The sequence below is a fragment of the Cheilinus undulatus genome, linkage group 6, assembly GCF_018320785.1.
Source record: "Cheilinus undulatus linkage group 6, ASM1832078v1, whole genome shotgun sequence".
Taxonomy (NCBI): domain Eukaryota; kingdom Metazoa; phylum Chordata; class Actinopteri; order Labriformes; family Labridae; genus Cheilinus; species Cheilinus undulatus.
Window position 1 is genome coordinate 34460503 of NC_054870.1, and position 25611 is coordinate 34486113.

The 25611-nt window shown below is 38.6% G+C and overlaps 1 protein-coding gene across 1 annotated transcript in view; it reads right to left on the bottom strand.

The window, feature by feature from the left end:
- The window catches only part of pcdh15a (protocadherin-related 15a), a 340713-nt gene that overhangs the window by 118035 nt on the left and 197067 nt on the right, over nucleotides 1-25611 (bottom strand). Inside the window, exons 19-21 of the mRNA XM_041789646.1 lie at nucleotides 19942-20070; nucleotides 4819-5124; nucleotides 112-342 (exon numbers count right to left, since the gene is read on the bottom strand). Coding sequence (XP_041645580.1) covers nucleotides 112-342; nucleotides 4819-5124; nucleotides 19942-20070 — 666 coding nt within the window. The remainder of the gene's footprint in view (nucleotides 1-111; nucleotides 343-4818; nucleotides 5125-19941; nucleotides 20071-25611) is intronic.

The window sequence follows — 25611 nt, forward strand, 5'->3', positions numbered from 1 at the left end:
AAACCCTGCTAATGACTCACTGTCAGAGCTGCAGCTCCTCAGGGACTAAGACGATAGATTGTATGACCACTGAGAGGCTGTGGTGGACTGACTATCTGAGAGGGCTCTTACCGTGATCCGAACCGTGACGGTAGCTTGCCCCGGGGGCATGATGCCTCCTTGGTCAACAGCCTCCACCTGGAAAGTGTAAAAGGCCCCCATGCCCATAGCTGCCAAGTCCTCGAAGTCCAAGGTCTGCAGCACAGCTAACTCCCCCGTGACAGGGTTCAGAGAGAACAACTGTCTGGCAGATTCAGTCTTGATCCGGTACGTGACGTTTGAGAAGAGGTCTGAGTCCACTGCCTGTGAGATGGGAGAGCAGAGAAACCAGTTACAGTTCATTAAAGACAACTCTGGATTTGTGTAGAGAAAAAAGTGGGAAGAGGAAGAAGAGATGAAGAATCAATTATATTTTCAGTGCATATACACTAATGTATAAGATTTAATCCATATTAATTTATCCAATTTTATTCTGCATTTTTATGCAGCAGGGGTTCCTCACATCAATCATTAATAAAGTCTGATTAAATTAAACCTCTGATAAAGGCTCAAATGGGCCCTGATTGCATATAATCACAACTCAGAGATTGGCATAAGCTACTGATTAAATAAAACATCTCTTCTAAAACCACTTCACCATTTCAAGACTCAAGCTTAACTTCAATGATTTATAAGGTGAACAATGAATTTGAAATAAGCTACAAAATAAGCCAACATTCAACACCATACACATGGAAGTTTTGTTATAAGGTATTAAGTATTAATAAATAATTCAGGTAAATTCTACAAAGTTCAATAACATTCGGTTCTTGAAGTACCAGTGCATAAAAGGCAAGGAGAAATCAAAGTCAAGTGCATGCCCTGCCTTATTTGCCACCATTCCAGAGCTTTAAAGACACAGGAATAAATGAATTTTTAAACCTGATCAGTCTACAACAGGGCACTTTGAACTTCTTGCCAGAGGGCAGGGCATCACCTCATACTTTGCATGCAGAACATGGGATGGATCACTAACAATCTAACTGGCCTGCCTCAGAGAAGCTTCTTCAAAAGTAGTGTCCAGGGATGTGTGATTTTTACCTCCTACTGTTTTATGTGCGGTCTGAATCAATCACATCAGGTTGGATTATGGCGGCACAGACAGGTTACCAAACCATGCTGAGATAAAATAACTGATTAGGCTCTTTAAGACTGCCTGTTAAAAAATAAACCTCTGGTTAACACCATGGACATTCACATAACTTAAGTAACATAGCCATTCTGCTACAGAGATTGTCTACATGTACACAGGAAAATCTGGGGAGTAATTTTTCCAGAGTAAAAAGTATTTTAGTCCAAAATAGTAAAATGAACTCCTTATTGAGTATATTTATTACCAGCCACCACTAGAGTTGGAGTAAAAACACAGAGTAGATTCTGCAGGAGTAAAACTTTTAACCACACCCACTTAAGTTTCAACTCAGCTGCCATCCCTCATGGATGGTCACATCTGCAGTTCATTAGGTGTCTCAATTGCAAATAATCCTTGGCAATCAAGATCTTCTCACCTGGTGGTGAACCTTCAGACACATTTGTACAATAGCTTCTGGTCAGGTAACTCTTCTTCAACCTTTGATAATCTAGTGATTTTTCAGTGAGGTTTTTTTTTGCCTTGACTAACTCCATTTGTCTTCTTTATTTGCAGGGTCTCCATCTCTCTGCTGGTGCTATTTCCAACCACCAGCCAGTACACTTACCATCATTTGCACTTTTGTTGTAAAATAAACTTCTTTAACTTCACCACCTTGTCTCGTGTTCTGCTCCTGAGCTCTTGCCATATGTTCATCACAATTGCTTCTGTAATATAAGAACATTATGTCTAATATGTATAGGCAAAAACACCTCTTTTGTTGTGATGCCATTTATAGGAGGAAAGGCAGAATTGTCTATTAAGAGGAAAATGTAGCTCTATATAAAGAGGAAGATCAGTCTAGAGTAAGATACAGCTCTACACAACCATAACCCAATTCTATATGGAGTAGAAATTGTTCCGTAATGAGTGGAAATATTTCTATAAGGAATGAAAAACAGTTCTAAAAGGACTAAATGAAACACTGCATTGAGAAAAAAAAGAGCTCAATAATGAATAAACTATGGTCTGGATTACTCTGTAATGAGTACAATTGCTGTAGAGTTGTTTTTATTTTTTTCACTTTGGAGTAATCATCATTTAGAGTTAAAAAAAAAAAAAACTTTTAAGAGTAAAAACAACTCTGAAAACATTACTCTACGAGCAGAGTAAATTTTACTCCAAATAGACTGGGACCAAATATTATATTTTTCAGAGTAAAATTTTACTCAATTTGAGTAAAATCTACTCAGGTAAATTTACTGTGTATGATGCAATGGTTTGTTCAAAAGTGCAATTACTTTTCTGAGGATTGTTCTTTTTAACGTCTGCATTTGTCTGTATTTTTATATATGGCATTACATGCATATATTATATGACATTATACCATGGTCTTGGTGAATACTCGATTCTGATTGGCTCTGGAAACTCCATTGGTGTCCATTTACTTCTGATATCTGGACACCTACGTAAATTTACAAGTAGTTCCTGTCAAAAACACTGTTCCAAATAAATGTGCAGCAGCCGTTAGAGGATGGGAGTTACCATAGCAAGCTGAGAGTCATATTTTCTGAGCAGGGAGTACAGCGTTGCCAGCCTAAGGAGCCTGCAGGCTGGCATCAACCATCACTTAACTGACATAAATATAATGACAGACTCCAGGTTTATGACCAGTAACTGAAGATGGTCTTACCTCCTATCTTTGATGTATGACTTACTTCCAGGCTCACCTTACCACTTAGGGGTGAGTGTTGCCAAAAAACTCACTTCCCTCCTGTTCTATTTTCTATAAACTATTGTCAGATAATTTGAGTAACATAAAACAAAAGAACATATGCCATTATTTCTTTGTAGACCAAAGGAAACACTTTTGATAAACCGCTTTTGATAATATCTGATAAATATTGGCGTGTCTCCAATGGAGAATCAGCACCTGCTGGGCGTGGACAACTCCGTTTCACCTCTGGGACCTCATAGTGCAAAACTAAGCTTTCTATCAGATGACTGTCCATGTTAACTTACAGGTTTAGAGTCTGATCACAGATGACTCTCTGTCCTCCTCCTCTTCATGCCTTTTCATTGATAAATCTGTTCAGAAAGTCCACTGAGTGGACTAGTTTTTTTCTTCCGTTGCAACTTCGTATCTATTGCCTTTCCTATTTACTAGTGTACTTAACTACGCTCACATTCCCTAAGAATGTTACGGGGTTGCAGAGGCTGCGTGTCAGACCGTCCAGGCCTCCATTAATCCCTGATAATTGGACACCTCGTCAGGCATTAACCCTTACTTACATGTTGGTCTGTATGTATCGTTTGTACAAGCCTAATGTTTGTAACATTAAGAACGGCACTGCTCTGGCCTTCCTTCCATGCATATGAGTAAAGAGACCTGGTTCACGGCTAGGGCTAAACGATTTGCGAAAATAATGTAAGTGCGATGTTTTCCCCCATTATTGTGATTTGATATGCAATTACTTGTTAAGTACCTCATCTCATATATTTTCCTAAAAACATATTATATTATATTATAATCGACACAATATTAGATTAAGCAAGGGCTGAAGAATTTTGAAAAAATTGTGATGATTTTGACTTGTATTGCAAATTGAAGATGCATTTTTGTATTAAAGTGACGACGATAGTTTTTATGTAATTCAGAAAAAATGTACAAAAAAAGGAAAAATGTACAAAAGATGAATAAAGTAGGATTTTTTAGTAGACTATTGCAAGAAGAATGACACATGAATATTTGCATGATATGTAATGCATAACATCTCAGCTGCAAAAAATTTTAAACTGGCATTTTGCCACAAATTTCCAGTAAAAGAAATATTGCACCCTCTGTGATTTGAAAATTGCAGTAGCCATATTGCAATTTAATCAAATTTTCGATTAATTGCCCAGCCCTATTAGCGACACTCAATTTTATGAGGAAATCTATCTCACACTTTCCCATGAGTTTATCTCACCATCCAACTATAGTTCTCTCATGCTAGTCCTCCTTGTCCATTTCAACTTGGGGTGACACTGTCTAAGAGATAAATTTAGTCACACTGCCACTGTCACTCACACCCCTAACCTTCAACCCTCACACACTGCTTTGTACTCTTGCCTGCTTTATCCCTTCCTGAGAAATGTCGCTCACAATATGCCAGCAATTACTCGCTCCCTGATCTCTGTTTGCTCTGCATGCAAAGGTCTCCCTGTTCTTCACTTCAGTGCAAACACTCACTAATATTTGAAAGAGTAGAATTTGTACCTGGAGGGGAATTTCATAGAAATATTTTCTTAACTTGTTCAGTATTATATAAATGCTGGTCAGGAGAGATGAAGCAATCCTTTATAAAAAGCTTTGTTTTGACCTGAACAATGCAGTTTGTGTTTTACTGTTTGAGGATAAAAATGCCCAAAGAGTTTATGCAACAGGAGAGACAAATAATTTCTCTCTGCAATGTATATGAGGCTGTATATGTTTCTGTCTGAGTAAATGTTTCCCCTGGAAGCACTTGACATTTTAAGCACAACATTGCCTGCACTTGAAGATAAAACGTGCTAAAAGCCTTTTACTACAACAACAAAGCTAACCCTCGCCCATTATATAAAGGGAGACAGACGTCGTGTAGAGATAAAAAGAGGGAGAGAAAAAGCACCCACACAAGCACTTTACTTACACTCAGCTTCAAGACCACTGTTCCCACAGGACTGTTCTCAGGTACGTTCACCACATATGTTTGCTGGGAGAAGACTGGGCTGTTGTCATCGATATCCATGACCTGGATGGAGACAGTCAGAGCAGTCCGCCGGGGATCCACTGCTCCGTCTGAAGCCTCGACTACCAGGTTGTATTGGCTCCGAAGCTCCCGGTCAAGTGGCACTCTTGTGTAGATGCTGCCATTAGCGCTGATTGTAAACAAGTCAGGATGATTCACAATGCGGTAGCGCACCTGGCCGTTAGCTCCTGCGTCTGGGTCTGTGGCCTGTGGAGGGGAAGAAATCAAGGACATCAGCATCTATTCATTTAATGAACACATTATCACTTTGAAATATAAGAAGAAGCTTCCATTGCATAATGATTATCTGGAAAGTTAACCCATGCTTACTAGAGGTAATTCAAAATCCAGTTAACGTGCTAGCTAGAAATTTCAGCATGTTATCCTTTACCTTTCAGAGTTTCCTTGAACACAATAAAAAGTTGCTGAGTCATACTGCAATTTGAAGCTTCCAATATTTCTGTCTTGATGTTTTGTATCAGACAAAATACTTTCATAAATATGCATGATCCTCTTCTATGACAACAACCTACAGCTGGACCAACATCGTTGCTAGCAGGTTAGCATTCTGTGCTTGCCAGCTTTCGCACTGTTCCCATTACTCACCCTCCTGTTCTACTGGAGTTTCAGTTTCTCAAAGTTTCTCTCCAATGTATTCATAGTTTAAAATATGGCCTGTAAATGTATCTTTTGCATTGATTGTCACAGCTTTTTCTGTGACCCAACACAGACAACCTGGTCTTACGCAACTTGAGTATAAGTCATATACTTTTTACACCTCTGCTTACCAGCTAACATGTTAGCATACTGCGCTTGCTAACCTCCTTGCTTTCCCTGCTACTCATAGTGTTGCTGCAAACCTTAAAAATCTGTTCAGTATCTGACCACACAGTAAATTGCTGTGTATTTACTTCCACATTTAATCTAGTTTCTGGCTCAGTCATAAAAAAGTACATTTTGCAGACATTGTTTATGTTTTAGAGTTGTTTCTTGCCTTGAAAACATACACAAATATAGAATTCACCTGTACTTGAAGGCTTATTCCTTTTGCCAAGTGAAAAGCATTTTTGACCTTATGCATTATGTTGGATGTATGCCCATGTATTTGAAAGTCTCTCTCTTCTCTGCTGGCAATTGAGTGTTAGATCTACAGGCTTGCAAGCATTATATGTATTAAACTACAAATACTCACACTTAATCACATGCACTTGTATCACACCATAAGGATTTAATATAATACTGGCGTCAGGACCAAAAACCTTGTATCTCTAAAACTAACACTTTTCAGGGAATGTAAAAACCCAGTTACAATTAATTCAACACTAAATGGCCATAGTCAACATCTTTTTGACACCCTCTATTGGTTTAAAATTGGTTAAACCCACTAACAGATGTAAAGGGTGACTAATAGCACTGATTTATTTTCACAAAATTAGAATAATAAAAAAATGGAGATACAAGGTTTTGGCCCAGCGCCAGCAATCAGTATGTAGGGTGTGCAACAATGCAAAACTGTGGTGTTGATCTGATGCCAAGTAAATAAAAGGGTCAGTATCACAGATAGGCTATAGTGAGACTGGCTGTGGTTGAAGTTCATCTAGGGGAGAATTGTGTGTCATCATTTCTGAGGTAAATGCATCTAAATGCTTAATCTGAAGTGTTTCCATAACCATTAAATGATTCGGTGAGTTTTTCTCTTTAAAAAACCTAGGACACATTTTAAGCAGAGTACTTTTAGGCGAATGAAAATAATTTTTATTTGTTTAATGAACCAAACTTATCCTTACAGGATATCTGCATACAAATATAATAGGAGAACAATTAATGTACTTTGTGTTATTTTATCTTAATTAAATAATGCACAATTATTCTATGAACATGATTAAAACAAATTAAAAAGATTATAAATGTAAGTAGCACTAAATTATAAATCTTCAAAAACTAGGCTTTTTTCTGAGTTACATTTAACTTTTCTCTAAGTATTAAAGTAGAAAAAAACTCCTTTGACTGTTGTAATATTTTCATTCACCTCTTAGACTACCAAAAGCAAATCAATTACTGAAAAGCAGGATTTCGATTTTATAGTAATTTGAAACTTGTTTTGATACACCATGACTAATGATTAGGCTGTTTTTAATTAGTGGATTCACCAGTGTATTACTTAATAATTGGTTTGAGAAAATGCAGGAAGAAAATTGTACATTGGAGAAAGAGAAGTCAAATGAAAAAGAGCTGTTCTTCTGATATAAAGTGAGTAGCTGAGTAAGTCAATGAAAATAACCTGACATTGGTGTTTTGAGTCAGATACAGAACTTTTTTCACTCTTGGTATTTATCACTAAGGGCCTTTAGTCCACAGCCGCACATTTTCAGTATATAACACTGTGTTTGATAAGGTAAGTCTCTAAAAAGAAAAAAATAATTTACTGCTTGTGTTTCCAGTATGTCACCATTAGGTCCTGTTTGTAAAGGCTGTAGAAGGTGGATGGGGCTCCGTGTTTATTTGCATATAAAGAAGGAAAGCATTCAGGTGATCACTGAGATGATGGGATATGATGAGGATCAGAACAGGTATGAATAGCAGTACTTAGAGCCGTATGGGTGTCAACAGCCAGGACTTACTGCTCACCCAGGAAGGCTCTCTCTCTCTCTCTCTCTCTCTCAGCAGGCACTATAATATCAGCTCCACCCGTCGTTTTGCATCTATGATTTTATTCACTTTGATTTTCACTAAGAGTAAGATGTTGATGATTCTTCTCCTCACAAGCTGTGCGATCATGTTCCTAATATAAAGATTTGATGGGCAACTAATGCATAGAAATCGTATGGGCAGAAGACCGCTGAAGCCTGATGACATCACCAGGCCTGTCCGCAGATTTTGCTGGGCCCCTGACAAACCCAGAGAATGGGCCCTGTCCTGTAGTGATTTATTGATAGTGTCAATGTCTGTGTGTTGGATCAGTAGCACTGGTGCAAGTCTTTTTATTCTGCCACTTTTGATACATTTTTTTGACACACTGGCACTAATAACCCATTTTTGTCACTTCTTAATTCTGCTTCACAACATTTATTTGCCACTATCTTACTGTTATTGCCTTTGTTAACCCAATCTTGCCACTTCAAACTCTTTCACCAATTTTATGCATATTTCAGCTAATTTTATCTGAATTTTTACCACTTTAAAGCAATCTGTGATGTGTTCTGCCTGTGTTCTCCCATTTTTCCAATTTTGCTACTTTGAAACCCTTTATCACCATCTTTCCTGTCCATTTTTGCTACTTTGAACCCATTTTGACCATTTTCTCCCCTTTTCTTTGCCTCCTTTAACCCATTGCTAGTTTCTTGCCCCTGTTAACCCATTTTTTAACTTTAAAATTTGCTTTGCCTCTTTCTGCCTCTGTCAACCCATTTTGCTACTTTTAATCATATGTCATTACCTTTTCTGCCAATTTTGCCACTTCCACCCAGTAAGCCACTTTTTAATCCTATTTCACCACTATTTATGATCATTTTAGCCACTTTAAATCCATTTTTGCCACTGTCCGCCCATTCTTGTCCTCTTTTAGTGTATTTTTTTGCCACTCTTTAGTTGTGCTTCACCACCTTTCAGTCTATTTTTCGCCTATTTTTTGCCTCTGTAAACCCATTTTGCCACTTTTGACTCTTTTTTTCCACTTTTTAACTCCAAGCCATTTTAGCCACTTTAAATCTATTTTTGCCACTGTCTACCTTTTTTTTTTTGCCTCTCTATTTAACCCATTTTTGCCACTTTTACCCCATTAATTTCTGTTGAAAGTAAAGGGGTTTACATTTTGAAGAAGGCTTAATACTACAGCATAATTAAATAAAAATATATTTGTTTCTTTGATAAGAGTGGTAAAAAAATAAAATATGGTTATCACAGAATAACTTTACAATGGACCATGATTTTGTTGACCTTTGAGAGCCCCCACTTTGGCAGGGCTCCACAAAGCTCTCCCTTTTATTTCCCCTTATGGATGGCATTGACATCACACTCCCCAGAGTGCTGTGGGGACTGAAACATGGGGACTCTTGGTGGGTTCATTTAAATTTTCATTTAAAACTTTCTCTAAATTCAGTTTTGTATTGATCTTTTGTTCAATCTACACATAAGAAATAAAAATATCTATCCCTTAAGGTGAATTTGTCTAATCATGCAGAATTCCTGTAAAAGCTAGCAGGTTATCATCTAAAGCTTTTCCTGCTGCTCCTATTCTGTTCTGGAGTTTCAGTTTCTCCAAGTTTCCCCAACAAGTTAAAAGTTCAAAATTCCCCTTTCAATATATTTTCAGACAAGGTATCACAGTGTTTGTGATGGTGTTTTTTCAAATTATGTGCTTGTTCTACATTTTGTCTGATGTGTCTGCACAGAGAACAAGAGAGACGAGTGTATGCACACACCCACAGACAAACAAGTCTTATTTTGGACTACAGGTTTGGATGTTTGATGTCTGTTTTCTGATGTTATTTTCAAAAAGCAAGTTAGTGAAGTACAATGACTATTGTTCAGCATACCACTTGTCTGAGATGCAGTCTGTGTCAACAGAAAATGAACACGGTGAAAAAAGCTTGGATAATCAGATGGTAACAAAGTTTGCTGTCTCTGTGATGGCCATTATCTTTACAGTGAAATGAAGCTCTTGTTATGCCGACAAAAGTGAGAGTAAGACGGCTCCCCTCAATAAAAAGACAATAGAAAGTCAGAGCAGGGATGCACAGAGAATACATTCACATATCAGGATTAGAAGGAGGAGACAGGCCTGACCAGTAAAGTGATGCAGAAGTATTTATCCATAGGCAAACAGCATCTGTTTGATGTGATCCATTATGATCTAGTAAACCCTTTATCAGTCTAATCATAAAGTGTTTACAGAAGCTTCCAGTACAAAGCTAAGCAGGTTACAGCGCCTCAAACCTGGTCAAAACATCTGTCAGGAACTCTAATTTCCTGATCTTTGATGCAAGTGTTTGTCTCAGACTCATCAGTAATCCTTTGTGCTTTCAGAGGGCTACAAAGCTTTAGCATGCAAACACTGTACTCCTCTAAAGGAAATCAATGAGAGCACAATCACCATTTCATAGCATGAATGACCCTCTGTAAATAGAAAGAAGTTTAAAAGTGAAATATTCAGAGCAATTAGAAGAGGTAGTTTTATTCTGTAATGATCCTACAGGACTTAATTAAGTTAGCTGCTTTCAAATTTTAATTCCCCGGTGGATATGACAGGTTATTTTATGCCCGTGAATATACATCCCTGTCTGTCTCTGTGTGTGTTCAGACTCCAAAAACTCTCCCGTGTGATGTTATTTCTTCTTATGTAATTAAGAGAGAGAAAGAGGGGAAAAAAAAGACAAAGCCAGATCAAGTCGCATTTCATCTGTCTGCTTGGCAATAATTTCTCAACCCCAGTGCAAGTGAGGACGAGGCAGCACAAAGAGAGAGGGGAAAAAAGCCAGATAAAGGAACAGTGGAAGAGGGAGGGGGATTCACATATGCAAATGGATGCTAAAAGCTGCCCCCAATTTGTATTACATGGAGTGCCTGACAAATATTCAAAGCCGAGGCTAAAAACTAGGACCCCGGCATTAAGCTTTTCAAAACAGACGAAAGCATTTCATGTCGATATGCGTGCATGGATCATAACTTGTCTGCAGTGATAACATGCAAACATTCTCTCTGATCCTTGCCTTGGAAAAGGTGTAATCCATCATTTAAAGCCAAAAACCTCCAAACTACATACTGCTGAAGCCACCGATAGATAAAATACCCTATCATTAGAGTAGAGAAGTCAACTTTCTCACTATGTGGATGTAGTTTTTTCAATAACAACTAATGTCTCCTTCACTCTTATACAGCATGTTTTTCCACCAGGACTCCTTTATTGGTTACTGGCACAGATGTTCGATTCTGAGCTGGTGGGCAGACTCTGTATACCACTTGTAAGGGGTAGAACATCTTGCAGGTACAGGTGGTACAAGAACAAAAAACGATGCTTGAGCAGGTAGCAGCAGCCCCACGCAGTCCTTTAAAATGAAGGATCTGAAAGATGTGTTTCTTTTGTGCGCTGCCAGCCTCGGTCCAGTGTTTTTTTTTTCCTTTTAGCTTTTAAAGACAAACTCGTGTATCTTGCTGTGGAGGATTTGTGCTTCAACCTAAAATTAAAACAAACTGTCCACTTATACTTGAAGTAGAATTTCTTTCCAAACATGTCATGCTCCCTAAAACTCAGAAAGGTGAGATAACTGTGCACACATTAAAGAGTAACCAAACCCTAGAGTTTGAGCTCAGGTGCATTTGTTGCCTCCTTCATCCAGCTGTCTAGAAGTCTGACTCTGTGCCCAGGTGTGCTAACACCATATACCTTAAAATCCAGAATATAGGTTGCCCCAATAGCTGCAGTCTGTTTTTGAAATCAGCCACAGAGGGAAATGATCTTCCTGCATGACAATTTCTATTTTGTTTGGCAAAAGCCCACAACATGCAGTGTCTGTGCAGCTGTGTGCCACTCTTTTAGTTTTCACCATGTGGAGTTTGCGCATCTATCTGCTATAACAGAGGTGTTGAACTATCAGCTTACAGTGATGAGACTCACAGCCTACAAGCCTACATCTGTCCTGTCACCTGATGTAAGTACTGAGGAGTGCTCTCAGCTTAACCACTGTCCACACAGTTCATTTACATTACAGCATACTTCCCGTATTCTTGAAATGCATGGTGACCTAACGAGGGGAAAAGCAGTTAAAAAGAGGCGCCAAATCTCGCTGGTGAGGTCTTTGTCATTACATATTCCAGCACATTTCAGCACTAAAGCTGAATCAGGGGCACACAGATGGTCGAGTGGTTTAAACCATGTACCACATACATGGATGGCCTGGGTTTGAATTCGGCCTTTGGCCCTTTACCGCATGTCTCTACCCACCCTCTTCCCTGTTTCTGAGTCTATCCACTGTCCTCCTTGATCTAATAAAGGGACGAAGAGGCCCAAAAATAAAAAAAAAAGCTGAATCAGCAGCTTGCAATATACAATGAATAGGACTGAATTTTCAATGGCTTAGGTCCGTGTGACAGTGGCAGCTGCACACAGTAACATTGTGTGTCTCTGAATTTTATACGGGTATATAACCCCCAGCTAACGCCTTCAATGAAAAATTAGGATTTTACAGTGTATGTTTTCAGTTTTTAACAACTCCTCCTTTTTAATCGACATAAGCAGCTAAAGGAGCGCCCAGAACTGGTTACAGGCATCATAGAAAATATCTTAAGCACACTTTTCTGAAGAAAAAATCACAAAATCTGGCAGGTCTCCCCACTGCCAGATGTATTTATGGCCTATTCTGCAATTTCCAAACTTCAAAATCCACATCTGGGCATCAAAGCCTGATATTCCTCTATTATAGTATAACACACAGAGGAGTGAAGCTTCTCATTTCAAAAAATCCTTCAGAATTTAAAGTTTTTTTCCTATAGTTTGAAAGAATTAAACGATTACACACATGATCTACTGTTGTCATGGTTTTATTTTCATCAAAAGTATATTTACTGGTAATAAATGGCATGCACTGTGTGTACAGGATTACAGCTGGCGGTGCTACTATGTGAACGTGTCATACAATCGATAGGACTGTTCCTCCAGAATATCATTTTGAACAATGGGGAAGTATTGTAATATTGTCGGTATTTCTCCTTTAAACGGCGCAACCATGCATTTTGTTAACTATTGCGTCATATCACGGTGTGATGACAAATCTGTGTTCAGGTCTGGTTAGGCTTGGGGCAGTCTGAGTACAAGTCAGGGAAGGGCTGGGGAGGGAGAAAAAGCCTGCTTCTGTACAGTAGAGTGGAATTGGTTTGAAAGTGCCCTTCAGCAACAATATCATGTAGTCCATAATTCTTTTGATATTTTTTATTGCAATAATGTCTTACTAAGTGTTATTTGGTAGAGCAGGTCACAGCTACGACTCTGATTGGTGGAGCCCTCAAAACTTCCACAGTCAGCTGCCACTACTGAGTTTAACTGTCTTTTTCTATCTGAAGAGGATTTGAAAAAAAAGATGAAATATCATCATGTGGTGGACACATGTTTGTATGTTATCAACCTCATTTCAAGGAAAATCTAGGAGAGAACTACACTACCCACAATTCTTGACAGTCACAGCAACATCTTTGATTGCTACCATTGAATGGTCATTTAAGTACTTTCCTGAAATGCCAAATATGCCCTAAATATGAATAAATATGATTAAATTTTAGCTGTAAAAAGTGCTCTGGGGGTTTAATTACACTTTAACAAGAGCATCTGTGGCGGATTATTGTTTGCACGTCTTCAGTTTATATTAAGATAAACTCACCAAACCCATTTCATCAAGATATCTGCTCTCCAAACAATAAATAGTGTCTGTGTTGGACAGCCTCTCCAATTTGCACCATTTCTGCATGATGCTTCCAGGATACGTCTACCTCACATGCTAATCGATTTATCCTCAGGTTATCTGCACGCTCAGAGAATGGTTCCCTGCTGAAAAAAAAACAGCACGGTCCTGTATGCTGCAGGATTTGTCAGTAACAGAACAATGAGTGTATTAGCTCAACCTGTAATGCCGTCCATTGTGATAATCTGGTGAATCATCTCCTGCCAAGGTGAGCATGAGCAAAATAAGAACAGGTGGGAACCTATTCCAATTACTGTAATAACTATAATCTGAGCCGCTAGCATTAAGCTACTTAATAGCATTATGCATTTGCACTGCAGTCATCTGTACTGCTGGCAATTGCCTGAAGCTTTCTGGCTGGCTGCTTATTAATCCGTCTCTGCAGGTATATTCAAGGCCTAACAGAAAAATATGACACATTTTACTTCAGCACATGACATCACAGAAGTGAAATATCTGTGCGGATGCTTATAGTAGATATTTATTCAAGCTGGCCGTGTCTAATTCTTTTCTTCATCTTGCATCTTCAATTTTTCTTTAAGCGTGTGACATGAGAGTGAGTTGTACACCACTGTTTTGACAGGAACATTACAACCATGTTTCACATCATCAGACACATCCAGACCTACAGAAATAGAGCTGGTAGTTACAGAACTCTTGTTAGTCAATCAGGACAGATGATGAAACAATGAGAAATAGTGACAATGCTCCGGCTCCACAACTCTTGCAAATCTTATGCTTTCCCTTTGCTGTGGGATGTGGAGTTTACAAAGTTGGCAGAGTCGTGTTTGTACCTCAGTTTAACAGATATGTGGCTGACATCTCTTCCAAAACGATTACTGTTTGATAAAATGATCATCATTTTGTTCTTCCTTTTAAATAATATCAATGAAAACCTTACATCTTTTCTCTAAATCCTTAGAATTTATACCTTTTAACTGCATGTTAGCTTGGTGGACAACTACAATGTGCTAAACTGAGAGTAAAGGAAAACAGAAAAAAGGGGCATTTCACAGACTTTTCTCAAGTAACTGGTACATTTAACAAAAATATTACATTGTTTGTAATGGTAAATTGACTTGAGCTTGTATAGCCCTTCTCTCGTCTCTGACTATGAGTTGCTGTCTTTTAAGCTTCATATTGAGCAACTTTTCAAGAATTTAAAGCTGTGACTGGGTTTTGATTTCCTAAATAAGTCTTGTTTTTCTTTGTTTTTGCTGCATTTCTGACTCGAATTGATGACAGCGATGTTCTGTACTTGCATGTATCCTCTCATTGAATTAAATCTTCAGATACTGTTTACCATGGGGCACTGAGGTTTATAATAAAGCTTACGTCCTTAACTGATCATTGTATTCTGTATGAAAGAGTTGGCTGGCCTTCACTGACCACATTTAGGCTAAATCATTGGCATGCCCTTATTTATAAGGCTATAGTCATTCTTGTGTGATTTTATTCATATGAAAAGTGCTGGATGTGACTCAGTCAGTCAATTTACTTTTTCACTCTATTTCCTAAGTCTTGAAATGGGTTGAAGGAGTTACAGATCTGCTGCGTCTGCAGCCTGGAATCTGATGCAGGAGACGTTGTGTCTTGAGAAGCAGGTCTCTTTAAATATTTTTAAAAGTATACTGAAGGCATGGGGGAAGATGCATTGAGTTGTAGAAGTTTTGACTGATGCTTTTCTGTTTTGTGACTCAGGATTTGGTTTTCTTGTGATTGTAACTGCTCTGTTTAATGTCAGTGTCTTTGTTAATGGTGCTGCTGCCCGTCTTGGCCGGGGCACTCTTGTAGATGAGATTCTTAATCACAGTGAGGTTTTCCTGGTTATATAAATTTGTATAAGTAAATAAAAATGCATCTCGGTGCAGGGGAAATTAGGTTAATGGCTTGCCAGAATAAAGCAGACAGACCAGAAAGTGTGTGGACTAAAATATTATTGGCTGTAATTGAATTGCAAACATGGTGGTCGATTTGGGGGGGGGTTATCGTGCCATAAGCATTAATAACTGTAAGAACCACACACATCTTTAAATATCAGAGAAATTCTTAGAGGGTAATGGGACAAACGTCTGTATGGCAACAGGACATATGACACAGTGGACATGTGCAGCCCTGGTGAGTTAACTATAACATGAGCTTGACAAGCAGCTGCTATCATTTTCCACTGTCACTAGAGCCAGTTGGTAAATCATACTCATACTAAAGAGAGATACAGTAACATATTTTCCAATGAGAAAAGCTTCTTTACTTTTTTGCTCTTCTTTGGTAAAGAAGTGTCCAGTTCTGATAAAACTGCCACTATTGCTACTTTTCAGCTAATCTTGATGGAAATCTGTCAGCAGAGCTGAACCAGTAGAGAAGTGTCCATCATTAAGGACCCTCACCACTCTTTCCATCACATATTTTCCCTCCTTCCATTTGGGAAGATGTATAGCAGCATCTGCTGCTGGATGTTAAATAGCTTCTTCCTACGAACTGTATCAACTATATCTGAACAGCCTGACAAAGTCACCTGTCAAGGTGATACTTCACTGGGACTGAAAACTGCAATGTACATTTGACTAATGCACTCTTCTCCCAACTTTGAGCTTGGCTGTGAAAGGCAGGGTATTGATAGTGTGTTTTTATTGTTTGTGAGCTTGAAGGATGTGTCTGAATGTTTTTTTTTTAGTATTTTATTTCAGAGATTGAGTGATAACCTCTCCTGTTAAATATTTATTAGTCTTTAAATGCATCACTTAGAGCTGATTAGTATTTTGTTTCATTTTGTGTAGATACATACTTGAAAATATTTAAATGTTATCAATAAAATTTTGTACCTGCTCTGATAATTTCAAGATCTTTAAAATAAAAGTATGAATCCATCAAAATAACATTATCAAGAACAATGACTATAAGTCGATTACATTAAGATGAATCAAATTCATACCAAAGATTTGCAAAGACACTTGCATATAATTGTATTAATCAAATTTCAAAGGGGCTAAACTCACAGGGAATATGAATATATCAGGATTTTATCAGTTACAGAGGCCAATTAGTGATTAAAAAATAATGAAGCACTTTCAAAACCACCCGACTCCCTCAGAGTTGTCATAAAGACTTTAGAATGAACATAATGAACCATTTTCTTTCTTCTTGTTAAAGGACAGAATTCAAGATCAGTTGCTTTAAAATGGTTTTGAAACTTTTGCAGCTTATCACTTAATCAGCGATGAATGTCAAGGCTCGGAGCTAGAACCCCTGGTGTTTGTGTGTTTCTTGGCTGAGGAAAGGGCTTGACAGCTAAGGTGCAGCCACAAGACAGACAATTATTTTCTCTGCTGATAAGTAGATTCACACATAAATGACATCTCTGGTTTTTCAGTGTGTTACTAAAAGAACATGCACATGTTAAAGGGATAGTTTGGGGTTTTTTTTTTTTAAGTGGGGTTGTGTCGATAATAAGTGTATTAGTCACAAGGGATGTCGGTCATCTTGGCCTCTTCAGCAGCAGACCAGCCACAGCACCATTACAGAAGATAGGCTATACATCACTGCACACAGGGACATTTGTAACTCATTTAATTAATTCAATTGAAAAAAAAAACAAGTTAAAAACAATGATGGGTAAGTGTAGGCTATACTGAGAAAGTGATCAGCCCTTTCTTTTCTGCCAGTAAGTCAGTTTGTTTCAGCACTACCACAGCAAATGCATGTTCTTCCACCTGGAGCACACTTACAAGCTTTTTGGATTTATTACAATTTATCACCTAATTTGAATTTTGCCCTGTAGACTGGTAGATATACAGATACTAAGGGATCCCAGTTAGAGATTATTTCAAGCAACAATGTTTATGTCTCTGACAAAACACAGCAATGGCTGTGAGTTCAAACAAAGTGGCTCGCTGATATAAACAATTAAATTCTAAAATGTTCTCTGCAGTGTAAAGCATGCAAAATGTTTTTTTCACGTTAAATTAGCTAGATTACATGGTATAAAAGGCCCTTCTGCTACCTACACAGAGCCTTACTTGTCTCCTTAAAAAGCAAACCTGCATCTCCTTTAGCTATCTGGCTAACTAATTATACATTTCTCATACAAATCAGTATAAAAACAAAACGAAACAATATTTTTCACCCGCTTTAAGCATGGAAACAGTTGATTCTCAAGAGCAATATTTTTGTGTTGGAAAGCATGTAAAACTGTGTCACCTGAGTATCTACAGTGTCAAATCTGACTTTATTGCTGGATTTTCACCTGGGCTTACCATGAAATCTTTGAAATAAGGGTCTTCACTAACAACAATGTGCTAAAAATCTTCAATACCAGCATGCAGATATGCCCACAGCATGGCACTCTCACATGATCTACCTGAGGATCATTATAAACTAATTTGTGCTCCACCTGGGTTGACAGATTGCTATTATTTCTCAATTTTTTTACTCGAACAGTGATTTATCTGGGGAAAAAGCCGGATCCCTTTGTCACTCGCTAGTACAGCTGCTGTAGGCCCTCTATGTGGATGTGCATGTGCAAGGAGAACAGGATTGTGTTGAGCAGAGTACTTCAATTTTTCTCTTTCTTTTAGTCAGAGATTTGCAGCCTCAGCTCCGGTTGGCAGGATGCCAGCCGAGACCGCCTTCTAACACAGGACAGAGAATGAGAGATGGCGGGGTGGGCTAAGAAGCGGTCTTTGTAGCTGCTGGCTCTGTGTGTGAGGAAATACTTGGAAGTGAGACTGAAGGTATCATGCAAAAGCAGAGCTTCTTTCATGTTTCCTTTTGTCTTATTTCACAGGTCATTAATTCACAACATTTTGGGAAATTTTGCTTTATGACCACCTGAAAAGTGGAATGGGGAGCCTGATGTTAAAGTTTCTATCCTAAGAGGGCAAGTGGCAGTGATGTGAGATTGCAAGATAACCCAAGGCAATTTTCACTGGTTGATTCTTTCTGCATAAGCAGTCACAATGATATCACCAAGTGGCTAACTGGTGTTGAAAACTGAAATCATCACGGAAGTACAAATGCTTCACAATCCTCAAGTGTCCACTTGAGACTGGGTGCAAATCCTCAGAAGTCACATACACACCCTTAAAATGCCTATCTTTACAGCAGAATTCAACATTGCCTGAATACCTTATCTCTTTACCCACACAGACTGTAGGGAGGCAGGCATCTGATTTAATGCAAATATAACTGTGTTTAGCCAACTAGTCTACAGTCAGGGACATAAACTGTGTAAACCAGCTTCACACAGCTGTAGCAAGGCAGCTAAACAAAGTTGGTTTGCAGAATGAAGCTAGCAAAAGCAGTATTAGCAACGCTGACCTTTGACCCTCTCAGTTATTTCTCATATCCTAAAGATATTCATCATACTGAAATATCAAACAAATACATTTTCTATGATCAAGATTATTTCCCCCACAATCTGGCTAAGGACCCAGGTAGTTAATTACTTTTTATAACGTTATATTGTTAATCAAAAAGCAGTCTGTGAGACGTCCTGCAAACACACACTGTGTCCTAACTGCTAGCGACAAAACCAGATTGATAACACTGATTCCTATAGAAGTATCCTGACAGTCAATGCCATGTGGCACACCCTCGGCCTGTTTCTCTCTGTTGCTCGTGTTGACATGGATGAGGAGTAAGGAAAGAGGGAGATGACAAGCAATCAGGAGTGTTGAACATGAAGATTTCCTTTACTCTCCCCTCTCATCAGAGCTTGTTTGTTATACAAAGTGGGGCTAGTAGTGCATTAGTAATATCCATATCTGTGTTTGTAATGCTCTGACAAGTGTTAACAAAGAGGCAAAACTACGCAGCTCACAGTCTTCAAAGGCTCATCAATACAAAGTCTCACAATTCAGTTTCTCTGCATAAAAAATAAAGGTGTTAGATGTCAAATGTTTTTACATGTGAAAACTGAATTTTCATGTGAAGAGAATAGAATATTTAATAGATGCAGTGCGGAGAGCGAGTATGTGATGCCACTGTGATGCAACACAATATCTGATGCTCACATGTTAGGACACAGCATTAGTTCTAGCTCCTTTTAATGATGTAAAGACAGAATAACATTGGTATATCACCAAACCCTCCCTGTGGACCCCTCGTGTTCCTGCTGGATCACTGCTGTGACTCCCTAATTTGATCACAATCACAGAGGTTTACCTTAGGGAGCACGGGGGACTTAAAAAAATTAAAGCCCCGTATTTTATCACCTTCTGTGTCAATTAGTAAGCGTGTACTGTAGGTGCACAGAGGATGCTGTAGGTGTATAGTCACAAAGGATGTTTCCTGCCATCATTGGAAGATGAATCTACTGTTAAACATCAGGGTAATTAATCTACAACAGTAATTAGACAAACGTGGCTGCTCAGTGGTGCAAAACCAAACCAGGCAACAGAGATGCAGCTCTGGGTGACAAATCTGTTCAACCTCAATGATGCTGGAAAATAAAAGGTATTTTTCTGTGAGTCATGTGGAACAAATGATGCATGTATAAAAGTACTAATTAGATCTACTGTGGATGTCTACAAAGAGGGATATGTGTTGAAAAAGCAAATAAACATATTTTACTTACAGTGATTTGTCCCACAAACAGGATGGCCTCTTCCTCTTGGACAGTAAAGTTTGTTGACATGGTGGGGTCGAACTCGGGATCATTATCGTTGACGTCAGTGACGACGATGTTCACAGTTGTGGTGGATGTCTAAGGAAAAACAAGCATAAAAGAGGGGAAATTTATCAGATATGCTGCTGTATATTTGGTTATTATTTTACAAAAACACAACAGAAAACAAAATGTTTTACATTTAGTTATGACACCTTGGTAAATAAATTCATGATTCATGTGAAGAGTTTGAAAAAGAGATGTTCTCCCTAGCTCATGTGACAATTTCTAAAATAATCAGGATGAAACAGGTTCAACTTTTCAGCTTTTGGATAACAAGACATGACAAATAGAAGTTCTTTTTAAAATATGAATACTAAGATCAAAGTTTTTTCAAGAATAAGAGGATAACTACAGTGCTATGAAGAAGACAAGTTGCGTTTTAATGAGTTGAAAATTGAGCATTCTGAACGTATAAAAATACCCTAAGCTTTTCTTTTTCACAGGTTAAAATGCATCTGTGGAGAAGTAGACAGTAATGAGGTTTAAATGCTAAACTGTTTTGAAGTTTGAAAAGAAATGGCATTTACAGACAAAAGCTTTAACATTCAGAAGCTGCACAGGAAAGGAACATGGTTTGCTGGGGTGTTTATGTAATTTATTTCATGAAAAACATGACCTCTGCTTTAATAGACAGGAGTAAACACTGTGACGCATGATTCAAACATCATTTGTTTAATTGAAAAAAAAAAAAAATCATCAAGAAGAAAAACTTGATCTTAAATGTTGAAAAAGTGTTTTTAAATGTCAGGTTGCTGGTCAAACTGCTGTCAGGATTTGAGTTCCCACAGAGAAGTAAAAACACAGGCTGGTAAAACAAAACACAAATTACATCCAGGATCCAGTGTTAGAGGAAACAAAATTAATGTAAGAATTCAGACTCTGGGTAAACAAAGATGTTATAAGAAGGATAAAGTCATCATCATTGTTTACATTTTCTGCAAATGATCCATCTGCCAAACAGATGAAGTTGCCAAACAGTGAACTAAACAAAAGTAATATCAGACCTCAAAGCTACGGCACAATGTGCGCAAATGTCAGGATGCCAGAACATTAAGAAGAAAGAGACAACTCTAAGGGGAAAGTAATTAAAAATATATGAATTGGACAATTTGAACATCAGAACCCAATAATAGCTCGAAACACTTCAGCTCCAAAATGAGATAATTGGTAGCTATGATGCTAGCACTGCTATGCTACTGGTTCAACACACATGCTCTGACATGGTCAATATATGACAAATGGGAATAATCCATCAACTGGGTCCAATTATTATTATCAGTTATATTATATTATATTATATTATATTATATTATATTATATTATATTATTCCTTGATTTTTTTTGTATGAAGTTTGGGGTGACAAACGTATTTTCATGTTTTTTGTGATTTCCTGGCAGCAGTGAATAATTGTCAGTATCAGAAATTAAGAGATTTTAAATAATGATTGTAGTTGTATTAAAAATATATATACATGTGTTTTAGGTATAATTTTCTTTTTTTTTTCAGAAAAAAGAAAAACATATCCTACCATATGTAACATGCTATGTACATTCATTTACAGGACCTATGTAGAGCAATGTATCCCCCTTAACCTTCCAACAATGACACAGTTCACACGCCCACAGGACTCCTATAAATCAACATAGAGGAAATGGCTGAACATGCAAAATCCATGATCTCTGTGCTCTGTGGGACATAGTTGTGTGCAAAAAATGGTGTAAATGCTCTCCTCCGGGGAAAGGATAGGACAGGCGGGTTTAGGGAGGAGCTGGCCTGTGAAGGAAATATTGCATCCCTAAAGACACGTGTTTGAAGTTTCCCTGGCAGATGAGACATTCAGTAGCACGTCATGAAGGAAATGACCTAGTTAGTGTCACCTTCATCTTACTGTCTGTTGGGGATTCCTTCATCATCGTTGTTGTCTTTGCTCGAGCTTCTGAGATGTACATAATCATGCCTTTATGTACCAATTGACATGGCAGTTGATGTTAAAACCTTTACGCTCCATGCATCCGTCGCTGGTTCACTCCTCAAATCTCGGCTACTCAAGTGGGGTGATAGAATCTTATTTTTATTTTCACAGAAGACCTGGAGCAAATTTTCATCTCCATGCAAGTGTGGGTGTACTTATCAAATCCAAAAATCCTACCTCCAATGGCCACGAGTGTGATTAATGAGCCGCTATTATTTATTTAGCATGAAATAGATGGAGCTCTCTGATGTCTCGTCTTCTGTCCTTGCTGTCTGAAAGACCCAGAGGTAGCTGCTGGGGCTTTTGCCTTTCAAGTGACAACTCTGACCAGAAGCTATGTTGCAAGGACTGATATAATCAGGCTGTTAGGAGTCATATAGTCCCTCTACAGAGGATGAGAAGAGCAGCTTTATCCAGCATCCGTGAGCAAGTTTTTCAAGATCTGAGTCCGCTCAGCAGTTCTGATTCAGCTTCAACCGTTGAGAATACAAATTTAGAATTTAATACAAAATTTGCTTCATGCACTTGCAGACGTCTGAGTAATAATTCAACAAGTCTATGGTAAAAAGGTTTGTGTCTATGTGCAGATTTGACGTAGCATCAGGGGGTAAGATGTCTTGCTTTGCGCCTGACGTGAGGTTCCCATGGCAACTGAAGTTCTCCACTAATTAAACATCCAAATCCCTGTTGTCCCTGTCCTTTTTCTGCATCGCTTTCTCACTTTCTCTTCCTTCCTCTCGTGGTTATTTGATCCTCTTCCTCTTTCCATCTCTTCTCCCAGCATGTCCCCTCACTGAATGAGCCCCTCACCTCCACCCTCCTGCAGCCCTCTGCCCCTCTCCCTCATTTGACTTACTTCCTGTTGTGACAGCATTTCTTCCTAGCTGTGACATTTAGCTGGTAATTTACTCTCTGGTTAGGACACATCGTACAAGTAAAGGATGTTGTTTTTGTGCAACACCTCGATTAGTGTTAAGATGACCAGCAGCATCTTAATCTGTGAGATGAAGCTCTATTTTACCCTCACTTTATTCATCTACTCTGTCTTCTACAACCCTGTCCCTGTCAAACCCCTAAAAACCACCCACTTCGGCTGTTACATTCCTTTAAACCATGTCAATTCAGGAGTGCCCATACTGGGACACAATGTCATTAACAGTCCTTATTACTTCAAGCATATTATGGTGTTTTGGTTCCTTTTAAAAGCTCCTCAGAGAAGTTTTGGGTGTGTGTCTGTCAATTCTGACACCCCCATAGACAAACCAGTACATCTCATCTTTGCTGATCTTTCCAGCAGCATGTAAATAGTGCATAAAAAGGAAAATCTTGCACAGCAGCCTTGTTACAGTCAAGTATGTTAATGCTAAAAAAGGCTTTTGCTTCAGCTGATCAAATCATCTGACTCTCTGTGGCAGCAGGTATTAGATATAACCTCCCTTTGCTTAGTAATTCACACAGATGCATTTGATTCATTTCAGGCTCATTTTTAACCTGCCAAGAACTACTGATAGGGTCTTTAAGTTTCTTGTTAAGGTATGAACTGATGAACAGCGATGAACTGACTGGGACAACAGGCTGATATTTCTTATGTTAGAAAGTACGGCTTACATACAGTGCTGTGAACACTTTTAGGCATGTTTGTGCCACAAACTGAGGCTGAAGTAAGGGGTGTAATGGCAAGTTAGCCTTCCTGAGGGCAACATCAGGCAAGAAGGAGGATTGACACAACCCCAGTGTGCTCTGGATGCCCTTGCATATTGCCAGAGGCATGGGAGAAAAAGTAAGGGGTGGATGTGGCGTTTAAGTAGCCAAGGTTACTTTCTGGTGGTTACGATGATGGTCTCAAGACTAGACTGGACATAGTCAAGACTGACAAAGAGACGGAGGATATCATTTGGTCCTCAGAAGGCGCCAAAAATGGCAAAACCTTAAGCTCATCATAGGAGCTTTAAGTTTGTTAGATAACAAACATATTTTAACATCAACGATACTCAAGTTATTGATTCTACACTTTTTGAATATGGAGGCACAAACATTTGTAATACTTGATAGTTGCTAACTTTTAAACTATTTTAAACATGATACTGGGCTACACACACACACATTAATTTGTATATTTGCATAGTCATTTTTTTAAATATAGTTTTCCTGCCCAGATAATCATCCAAACAAGTGGTTTTCACCCTTTATTTTGCCCAAAGGCAAACCAAAGATCAAGCCAGAGTCTTAAAGTACACCATATCGATCTCTATACAAAACTGCATGTTTTACACATAAACAGTAATTGAAGTTGCAGTAATAGTGTGCGGTTGCACAAACTCCCACGTCACACCAAGACCTGCCTCAAGGCAAATCAGTGTGCCTTGCCACGCCATTTGAGAACCACTGGTCTAAGCATTAGCTTACAGGTTATATACAGTATGTGACTGCTGTTGTAAAGGTCTGCGTCCACAGCTACCATTTGTTTGCACTGATGGTGTCAGCTGCTAGGAAACTTAGTTTCAGAGTGCTTCTAGCCAGCATTTAATTGTACTAGGCTGCAAAGTATTACTTTATGTATCCTTGTTGCTAACTTTTCCCTTTATCTAAGGAAGTACTTAACCTGATATGCTAGTTTCACATACCCCTTGGGACATATTTCAAATATAACTTATCCACACCCCATAAATGGTGTTTGGGAAGGGCAGAAAGTTATCTTTGTTCACTATCAGTGGAGCCAGATGGTTAATTAAACTCTCATCCAAGCAGATTGTAAGAGGGACAAATACATTTCTTCCACCAAGAAAAGTTTTGAGTGCAGTTCTTTGCTCTTGTATCGTCCAGTTCTGATACAACTGTTGCTGGCCTATAGCTACATCTGAGTTTATCTCTTCAGTTGCCTTTGTTTGCCAGTTTGCAGTGAACCTAAATCAAGGCTGTGCCTACTTCCCTGCTCACCTCAAACTGGGAACTTCAAGAAGAGACACTGATGAGTGTGAAGTTGAATTGTCTTCAACTAAGAGTGCTGTGAATGCAAATAACATCTGACACAGCACTCATTTTGGTTAGGCTGCAGAGTGCTGAGAACGCTGGACTACACTGGTTTTGTGTAGAAAATGAGCACGGTCAGCACAAAAACAGCAGCTGTGGAAACAAGCCCTAACACATGAATTCAGTGATCGTTTTATTGATTAAAAAACATCTGACTTATTCATCTTTCTCATTATGATGTCCAGCAACCAGCAGAAGTTAATTTTCAAACGGTTAAAAGCATCCATTCATCTAACGTGTATTTCCTGCCAAAAAACAAGAGAGAAAAAAAAAACAGCTGTTGTTCTGAGTGTTTATGCATGTGCAGGCGAGAGGGGGCCAATCAACATCACCTCTGTGACAGCTCATCAGCTTATGTTCATTACCCATCATATGCAGCATCTTAAAAGGAAAGCACTTTTCACCTCTGCTTGGAACAGAGGCAGCTGCAAAAACTGAGCCAACTGAGGTGAAGTCTAATTTCATTAAGACAGTTTATATGATTATCAGCTCTCAGTGGGCGACGGAGCAGCCAGCATTCACTTCCACTTATAGAGTCTGCTGTTTCTTCCGACTAAGTTACACGGACAGCTCT